The sequence below is a fragment of the Rhea americana genome, unplaced genomic scaffold, assembly GCF_003343005.1.
Source record: "Rhea americana isolate MKP2758 unplaced genomic scaffold, rheAme1 scaffold_335, whole genome shotgun sequence".
In the NCBI taxonomy this organism is placed as follows: Eukaryota; Metazoa; Chordata; class Aves; order Rheiformes; family Rheidae; genus Rhea; species Rhea americana.
Genome location: NW_028186463.1, coordinates 391338 through 401273, shown reverse-complemented (window position 1 = coordinate 401273; position 9936 = coordinate 391338). Strand labels below are relative to the sequence as shown.

The window sequence follows — 9936 nt, the reverse complement described above, 5'->3', positions numbered from 1 at the left end:
TGATTCCATGATTCTATGATTTATCCAGCAGTGTGGAGCCCAGATGGTGCTCAGAGCACAGGCACAACCCTGGATTCACTCCTAAACTTCCAGCAGGTATTTGTGACTGGTCATGGACCAAGCCAGGACTGTGGGCACATCCAGGGCAGCCTTTCCCATGCAATGTCCCATGGTTTTACCTCCCAGGAGGGGACAGGGAAGCATGCTTTAAAACCAAGCTGATCTTTAAAATGAGTGCAGCATAGACTGATGCCTCTGTGTTTCTGTCTGCAGGGATATTTCATTTAATACAGACCAAGAAGATTAGCAAACAGGAATTCAAGCAAGAAGCGCAGAACTTCAGGCTGATCACCAGGACAAATGAAGGTAAAGAAAAATAACCCCATTTCTCCAGTCCTCCAGACAGGCCCTGCCTGCCGCAGTCTSCTGGCGTGAATGCCCCATATTCTGCTGACGTGCCCTAGCTTCTCAGTAAAGGCCGTGTAAATCACTGCACAGTGTGTGTAGTGAACCACAGGGAGAAGACTTGTGCAAATGTAACCAGTCAGAGCTGACCTGTCTTTACAGGCATGTGCAATACTCCTGGTTAGCAGTCACATTCTCACTTTATGATATTGGAAAGGGCAGCCAACTTTCTAAAAGTGGACGCACACTTGTGAAATCCAAAGGTTACATCTGTCCAAAGCCCATAAAACTGTTTGATTTTTATATCTAATCCATCTGGCAATATGGGGGAAAAAAATTATGCAAGAGATTTGAAAAAAATAAACTCTGAAATATTAAAAAAATCTTTCTTAATGTTCTTGGATGAGCATAAATGTTACAGAAAGCAGGAATTCCAGTGCACATGCCGAGGGTGCCTGTTTAGAGTGAAACTGCATTGCTATTTCCCACTGGCTGCCACTTCACTTCGACTGGATTAGAGTCTAATGGATTAAATTTGAATCAAACCCGTTCCCATATTGTTCATTTGATAGCACTCCAGCACCTGTGGGCCGGGGTCTCGGTTCAGTCGTCAAAGGGCTCTGCTGCCCAGTATGTACCAGTACAACCAATGCTAGTTGAGTGCTTGCAGGGAGGGTGGCCAGAACTTGTTTTTGCCTTTGGTTCACACAAGATAACACCTCTGGGCCAAACCCTGGGGGAGCTGATCTGTCTTCAGAAAAGTGGGCACTTCCCAGCATTCTCCTTCCCAGCTGTTTCTCACCCAAAGGTGTTGAGGAGCTGCTTTCTTACCCTCTTTACAGGGTGCTCTCAAAATCTCTGGCCCATGCTCCCTTCTTGCCTTCGTTTCCCCTTAGCCCAGTTCAGCTCTGTGGCTGTGTCTTTCCCCCAGGCAGCTTTGGGGCAATGCGGACGCCCTTCCCAACTGGTCTCTCTTTGAAGAGCGATGCTTGGCCTCAGTCATGCCCAGCAGAGATTTTGTGAGCAAAACTAAATTGGGCTCCAAATGTCCAAGGCAGCAATGCCTAAAATAGCTGTTTAAAATCCCTGTCACTCATCCTCCTTTCACATGCAGTGGGATTAACACCATGACACAGTGAGCCTGTTTTTCCGGCAGAAGCTCCTGATGACTTAAGCACTRCGCTCTGCGTGACTTCATGGGGGCACCATTTTGAGAGGGACTGTGATGTGAGAGAAAAAAAAAAGACAAATAACCCTGTTGTGAAATCATCTCTCTGCTGTTACTGCAAGTTCTAGGAAAGCATTGGCCGGTGATTTCTCCACAACAGGAGATTAATTCAGCTAGAAAATATGCCTCCCAGGGATGACGACATTAGAGCTGCATAATCCTTCCTGGGATCACAAGGGCTGTGACCACCTAGGGGAAAACAAGGAAGGTTTCAAGCCACCTTCTGAGCTCTGGAGTTGGACTTCAGCAGTATTGCCGGAGGGTTGAGGTGGAGGGCCCAGGGGTGCTGCTGTTTTGGGGGAGTGGGAGAGGGCTTGGCGAGTTTTGAGTCTGTTGTTGTGGCATCGCTCAGCTCTCAGGTACATTTGCTTTGCAGGGTGTTTGTGGCTTACTGATGAGGCTGAGGGTTGGGGCATGGAGGGTTTCTTTAGAAGCAGGAGCTTCTCCTAACTTAGGTTGTTGCAAAGCCCTGCCTGACTTGCCAGGGCCGGAGTGACAGCTGGAGTAGCCAGCAGAAAAGCAATTGTAAACGCGGGACTTTTCGGTGCTCACCCCAAGAAACGAGCCTGATATAAACCCACACATTGCCAACAAAATGTGAATTTTGGCTTTCTGATGATGAGCTAGAGGACAAACAAAATTCTTCTCCCCTGGAAGGCACAGAGCCATATCTAATCACAGATACCTCTGTGGAGGTGCTGGGGGCTGCATGAGAGGCAGCTTATTTGCTGCATTAACTGACCACGCTGATTGAGGACGTGTCCCTAACCACTCAAGTTAAAACATACTTTTGGGAGACAGAGATGTGAGACTGATCCGTGTTTCAGATGGAGCAGCTTTGCTTTTGAGAGCACGTGAGTGATTTGCCAGGGAAAGCATATGAAATACCATTGATTGCCTCGCCTATGTGTTAGTTGTATTTCAGGAGGTCTGTAGGGGCCCTGTTTGAAAGCAGGGTCCGTAACTGGAGCAGGATGGAGGGGATAGGGGAAAGGAACTTTCTTGGCCACAGCTGGAGCTGTTAACTGGTGCTTCTGAGGAGCAGATACCCAAGCTCTTCAGTATCTCTTTATCTTAGAGACCTTTCTAATTGCAAGATCTGTGTAAGGGCATGTGGTCTGAACACAGCGCTTGCGTAGCGTTTCTAATTTCTTCTGCTGCTTGACTGAGGAGAGAAGGTCAAGCCATGCCCAGATGGCAAAGCCTATTACTTCAGTTTATGGGATCACTGATGAGCCAGTCTRACAGTGGCCCATGTTGTGGCCAGACCTCTCTCACCACCTCTTTCCCAACATGGTTCCTGAAGGTCTGCCAGCACAGAGATGCTATGCATGGGGGAAAAAAAATGTTGTCTTCCTGATATGGCAATTTTCTGAGAGTCATGGCTAATCAATGCCCATCTCTCTTAATCCAGGTCACTGGAATATCTTTCGAGCCCAAACATCAGACCTGAAGATGACAGAGAGTCCAGAGAAAGAAACTAAGAACTTGTAAAGAAAAAACTTTCCTCTAGCTTTTGATTTATCTACACACACACACACACACACACACACACACACACACACACACGCATATATATGAAAAGATTGCATTACTAAATAGACTGGCACATCTATAAAAGGAAAAGTACACCAATGTAAATTACAGAAACTCAAACAAACAAACCAAACTGTAACACCACCACCATGTCCTAAATATGGCCATAGCTATGGACATGACACCCTTTGGAGCACTCTAGCCGAAGAGTGGAGGAGGCTGTTTGTTGTCTTCTGCTATCAAAAATTTCAGGTGTGCAAGGAAAGGAAGAAGAGACAAGAGAGAAATGTGAGGCCTGCTGCAATCCCCACCATTTCTGAAGACCATCAGGAGCTAACAGCAAAACAAGACAAGACCATTCTTTCTTCYACTACCAGCCTAAAGACGATCTACAAAGAGAGAAAGTCATCTCAATTTCCTCTCTTGGAGACCCTGTGATCCAGGGCTTGCTGAAAGTCCCCTCAAAGGGTACTTCCCTAAAAATCTCAGATCTTCTCCTCTCTGTTTTAGCTGGAAGAATACTTGGAGGAATGGAGGACTAGAGATGCTTTAGTACTGCAAGATAAGTGGGCCCCAATTCAGCCAGGACTTAGGCCTGGTCAGACTTAAATCCCATGAGTGGTCATGCTTCTGTCTGTAGAAATCTTTATTTTCTCCAGGTTCATGACATGCATCAGCACCTGGTTGGACTGGAGCCCTGAACAAYGGCAGAGGAGGAGGAAGAGGAGTTTTATTTCAGGAGATTCCCATATCTGACTTTGTATTTTCCACTTATCATCTCTTTAAATCAAATTCCCAGCCACAAGGAAAAGAAATATGTCTCCCCTGACAGAAGACTGAAAGTCTTTTTTCTCTTGGTCAGCAGATGACTGCWCAGCCTCATTCTCCAGCTTTCTCAAGAAGAAAAGCAAGACCTGATCTTCCTGCTGGGGAGAAAAGGAACGAAGCACAAAAAATCCTGGAAGCCAACCCGTAAAGGAGACCTCTGTGCCTTCCTTGTACATCCGGAGGAGGCAAAGCACAGAACTGGTGGGAGGTTTTAGGGCTCTTTTCCTTCTTTGCAGGTCACTTGAAGATGCACTTTTTGAGAAGACAGATTTAGTCTCTGAAACCCATTGCATCAGTGCAGAGTGCAGAGGGAGAAGTGAGGCAGGAGGTCCCACAGCCCCTGACCTTCCTTCTAACATCGCTGCTCTGGGCTGGACCTGGCTGAAGCTGTCCATCGTCAACTCCATAATTTTCTCTCCCTTCAGCTCCACTTTCCCTTCCCAGCAAAAATTGCTGTTCTTTTTGGCTGTGAAGCTTTGGGAGTCCCATCCATGGTGGTGCCCCCACTCCTGGATGCAACAGCAGAGCAGCAGTGTGCCTTCCCTCCTACACCATCTCCCCCACTCTCCAGCAGGAATGCCCTCCTCCTGCTGGAATTTGCTTTTCAAGGGTGGTATTTGGGCACTGCAGCATCACTTTGTTGCTCCTAACTCCCCTTCCCCACCTGGTAGGGCGCCTTGCTGATGCTGGAGAGGAGAATGGGGCCCTGGGTGGTGATGTTGCCCTGTCACTGTGGTGGGAGGATGCTGAAGGGGAAAAATGCAGTGTTGGCCACCACCATGGCTGCTTTCAGCTGTAGTTTTCTCCTGCAAGAGCATCCTGGGCTGTGCTGGTCACCTTCAAGTGGTGGTGCTGCTGCTGGGCTCTTGGGGACACCTTCTAGTGCCGTTGCCACTGTGGCCATCGGAGRTGAATGGCAACCAGGACTGGTCTGGGTAAGGGAGCCAGGGCCGCTCTGTCCTCCCATCCTCTGTTTCCTTCTCCACGTTATGCTCTTAGTGTTTGGTGAGAGACATGAAGCAAAGTTCCTGCAAGCCCAGGGAAGTCCACATGTGCTGGTGGGATGTCACAGCCTGTCCAGGTGTTGGTAAGCAGCCACGCACCTGAACCCACACACCACCCCTTTCCACTGCCCCAGGGCAGCTGGGGTAAACACTATGATTGTCCTCAATTTCAGTAAAATTTTACTTTAATTTATACTGCAGCAAAGGATTTATATACCAACATATATGCCAATCCTGCTCCCGGCAAATTCAGCAGCAGAACCGCTGCTCGTTTCAGGGCTGGGGGACCCAGCTGGGCCTGGGGGATGAAATCCCGCCCTGATCACTGGCGTCACCCTGATCTGATGCCCATCGTCCCCGAAGCCCCCCAAGCAAGTCAACGTCCCTCATGGGAGGCTCCGTCCCCTTGCCATGGTAGTCTGCAAAATTGTAACTTCTGGCACTAGCAGCTAGCTGGGTCTGAGACCCTAAAAACTGCACTAAGGTAGCTATTAAGCATGTTATTATGCTATATATTTATATATATATATCCTACATAATATCTACTGTGCTGTATTCACAGGAGGGGTATCTCCCAAAGAGCAAACAGGACCATTTCTGCAGCATTGGGGAGGAGGTTGTGCAGCAGCACAGCTGTCACCCGGACTGGAAATAGCTTTGGGGGATTTTCAGGTTGTTTTGGTACATGTATTTATCCCTGGTTTCTTGTTTTATTCTGTTTTGATAAATCTATTTATTTGGAGATCCAGATCTGTCTGATAAAGCTGATTAAAGCGCCTTCTCAATTCACCACTCCGTGCTGGCTCTCCTTTCCCTGGCAGGCTCGAGGGTTTCTCATGGGTCCACGTTACGACTCTAGGGCCATGCCAGGATCCCATCCCAACAGGGTCTGCTGCTCCGGCTCCCGTAGTCGCTCACATGCCCTCCTCGGGGTTGGGACAGGGGAACCGTGGCCTGGGCAATGTCTCCTTCACCTCCGGCTCCTGTGCAGGAGGGTGGCAGCTCGGCCAYGCTCCCTTGGACACATGGTGCAGCTGAGGACCACCCTGGTCTTTCTCTGCTGCAAACGGATGTCTGTGGWCGACTGATGGAGGGAAGTGGGAGGTGGGGACATGGGGAAAAGATTCCCCAAAGCCCACATATGGTTCCCCTGGCTGCAGAGTCATGCAGGGACGGAGAGGGTGGATGACCCCCACTTTGGCTGAGCATGGTCAGAGAGCCCCATTAAATCCCTTCGGCAAATGCTAGCTGAGATAAGTGGACATCTCTTGCCCTCACAACGCAGCTAGGTGCCCCAGCTGCCTCTGGCTGCTGCTGCTGCTGCTCATCAGCCCCATCTACAGAGGAGGCCGTGCTGGAGGAGAGATACAGGCCTGTCCATGAAGGGGTGGGAGGTTCTCTGGTGGATGTTCAGGTYAGGACATGGGACAGGACTGGCTGGTCCCATTGGATCACTCTTCAGCACGTAGACAGCCATCACCCAGGCACAAGGCTGGCTGCTGCAGGGGCCAAGGATGCTGGGCGTGAGGTTATTACCTGGAGGATATTGCACTGATGAGAAGCTGGGGTTTTGCAGAGCCACGTCCCAGTGATGACGTAGCCACATTTGCATGCCACGTGGATGCTTTGCTCATTGTGAACTTGTCTTTGGGGGCTGGCGGGCGGAGGATAGCATCCCGCTGCGTGGGGTGGCACCGGCACAGCCCTGACCCCACCTGGGTACAGTCTGCAGTTGGTTTGGGGCTGAAAACTGAGCTCAGCACTGGCAGCTGGCACGAGGGTCAGGCAAAGGCTGGGGGCAAACTTGGGCCAGGAAACGGGAGGTTCTGGYGTGCTGGAAGGACGCCTAAGAAAGCTGTTAAGTGAGTGCAGGTGCTCTCTCTTGGAGAGGCAAGTGCTCATGTGGGGCTATAAAAGGATCAATAGCAAGAGTAGCTCCCACCCCGGGAATGGTTGTGCCTTCTCCTTCTCTCTTCATTGTGCTCCAAAAGGCCAGGGGTTGCTGCCACGCGCTTGGGATGTGGACYGACACCAGGCCTGCGCGCATGCAAAGGACGGCGGACTTGGCGCGGGAGGCTTGCAGGCGCGCGTGGGGCCCAGCCCTTGGCCTTGGAGCCAGCAGGAGACCAGGCGCGTCTCCAGCTCCCGGCCTCGGCTGCTCCAGGCCTGCAGCAAAGAGCAACCAGGGAGAAATGCAGCAGCGAGAATGCCGGGACGCCGGCACACGTAGACCTGGTACTGCTGCACCGGGCACTTCCATTTCAGCAAGGTGGAGGCACAGTTCAACACTGCTCAGGCTAATGACAGCTAAAGTGGCAGGGAGCGGTGGCCTGCAGCCTGTATCCATGGATCAGGGAACGATGGATCCAAGGGATTTTCTGAGCTTTGTTGGCAGGACTGGCATCACAACCACGTTGCAAGGGTACATTCCCTTGATCCCTGCCACAGCTCTCCCAGCGAAGGATCCCCAACATCCCCATGCTGCTCCGTGCCGGGTTCCTGCCCCCAGTGCTCCCCACCGCACTGTGTCTAGCCGTGGCTTGCAAGGCTGCGCAATGCACCGGGAYGTGTGTCTGATCTAGTTAGATTTACCCAAGTAAAAACAAGGACCCCATCAAACTGGTGATGCTTTTGGGGCTGGTTGCCTGTTGGACATCCCAGCGGCCAAATGGAGAGGGGGTAAGTCCCAGGTCTCGGCTCATGGCCGGAGCAAGGCTGCTGAGTGCCTGACTGCAGGTGAGAGCTTGCGGGGAGGATGCTGCCAGTTCGCTGGCAGAGGCTGATCCTTCTCTCGTCAGCCTAATTAACTCACATTTGCAAGCTCTAATTGAAGCAGAGCTAAGGCCCAATTTAAGCTTATTTACCAGAAGCAGTGGATATTTGAAATGAGGTTGCCCAGTTGGGTTCCTAGGGATGGCCTCATTCCTAGGAGAAAATTTACCCAAACCCTGCACTGTCCAGCCTAGATGAGGTTTCCTGAAGGTAGCTATAGGYTATCAAGCCCAAACGCAGACAGGAACTGTCTCCACAGAATCACAAAATGGTTGAAGTTGGAAGGGACTTCTGGAGATCACTTAGTCCAACCCCTCTGCCCAAGCAGAGTCACCTAGAGCACATCACCCTCAYCATAAAGAAGTTCTTCCTCCTGTCCAGATAGAACWTGTTTCAGTGTGTGCCCATTGCCTCCCATCCTGTCGCTGGGGACCACTGGAAAGAGTCCGGCCCCACCCTCTTGTCACCTTCCCTTCAGATACTTGGACACACTGATAAGATCCCCCCTCAGTTTGCTCTTCTCCAGGCTAAGCAGGCCCAGCTCTTGCAGCCTCTCCTCCTAAGAGATGCTCCAGTTCCTTCATCATCTTAGTAGCCTTTTTCAGGACTTATTCCARTAGGCCCATGTCTCTTGTACTGGGGAGTGCAGAACGAGACACAGCACTCCAGGTGAGGCCTCACTGAGGCTGAGCAGAGAGGGAGGATCACCTCCCTTGACCCGCTGGCAATGCTCTTCCTAATGTAACCAGGGATACCACTGCTTTTTGCCCTGCTTCCTCCTTGCAGGATCCTGAACTCTACCATCTTATAATGACCAGTATGGGGTACAACTTAGTGAATAACATAAGTGCCACGGAAACAGAGCCTCTCTAACGTCTCCTTATTACTCTTGGTAGTTCTGAAATAGATTGACTTACAGTCTGGGGATTGGTTTTTCAGATACTGCCGTTTCGTAGCAGAGCATGGGCACCAATCACTGCAGTGGAGGGCTGGAAACGAGGTCCTGGCTCTAGTTCCTGCCAGCGTCCTGGAGCCCTTCTATGCACTCTCCCAGTGATGCTGGACAGTGGTTAGTACTGGGTGCTCCATGGCCAGAAGAAACCCTGCAGCAAGCAGGTATGGAGAAATCTACCTGGGATGAGATCCCTCCTTGGCTTCCATCCCTTACTAACTTATAACTAGAACATGGTGCATTGCCCTGGTTTCTTGGCTGGTGCTGTTGTTCTCTTGTGGCCTGGGTRCATTCTTTTGCTGTCGCTGCTGTTGGTGGTGGTTGCAATGAAGTTGGTTCAAGGACCCGCATTTACCAGCCTGTGTGCTGTGGGGTTAGGTGCTGCGTGCACCCATCATGAGAGGAGGAGCTTAAAGGCTGAGATGATGCTCTTTTCATGGGGTAATCACAAATGTGACTGATCTGCACTTCTAGAGAAGTGGAGCTTTTTTCATCTCTTAGATYCATCATATTGCCCTGGTGCTGGATGCCTCTAAGCAGCATCTCATCTTCTTAGGTGTCAGTTTTTTCCACTGTCTTCAGTCCGTTAGGACTTGGCCAGGTTCCTGTTGCCTGCAGGTCAGGTTTTCTGCTGTGTTTTGTCTATCCCTTTACTGCAGCCCTGCTTTGGGACAYGGTCATAAAAGGCACACCATAAATTTTATACTGATCAGTAAAGCACTTTCTTGGCTGCTGTTCCCCCTCCCTCACCCTGCACAAACCAAAGGGATGAGCTTGTGTTAGGCAGCAACCTGCTACCGCGCAGTCCAGCTGTCTGATCTCCACGGCCCAGCTCCAGGCACGGGCCAGAGAAAACCAAGCTGACATTGCTTCTTGCTAGTTTGGTTGGAGGAACGATCTTGGAGACGGATCTGCTGGTGCAAGGCACCTCACCAGCTCTACGCCCTGAGCAGCGTGCTGTCAGAGGGATACAGCAAAGGGGGGGCACAACACAGCATTTCTCAGCCTAAGGAAGCCCAAAGCATCCCTTCTGCTTACTGTGATGAGGCATGAAGGCCCTTATCCATCTGAAGTGATTCCTGAGGGATGAGACACCCTGAGCTAAGGGGTAGGCTTGGATCTCCTTCTAGATAACAGAGTTGCATGAGTAGGTTTCTTGGGTGGATTCCTCATTCTTCTCCACCCATCCTTCTCCAGCCATAACCTTTCGA

General features: G+C 50.7%; 1 protein-coding gene across 1 annotated transcript in view; it reads left to right on the top strand.

Moving 5' to 3' along the window:
- The window catches only part of CHRDL2 (chordin like 2), a 58492-nt gene extending 52702 nt beyond the window's left edge, over window positions 1–5790 (top strand). The window contains exons 11-12 of the mRNA XM_085311230.1: window positions 274–366; window positions 3048–5790. Of these exons, the coding sequence (XP_085167356.1) occupies window positions 274–366; window positions 3048–3127 (173 nt within the window). The 3' untranslated portion in view covers window positions 3128–5790. The remainder of the gene's footprint in view (window positions 1–273; window positions 367–3047) is intronic.
- The last annotated feature ends 4146 nt before the right edge of the window (window positions 5791–9936 follow it).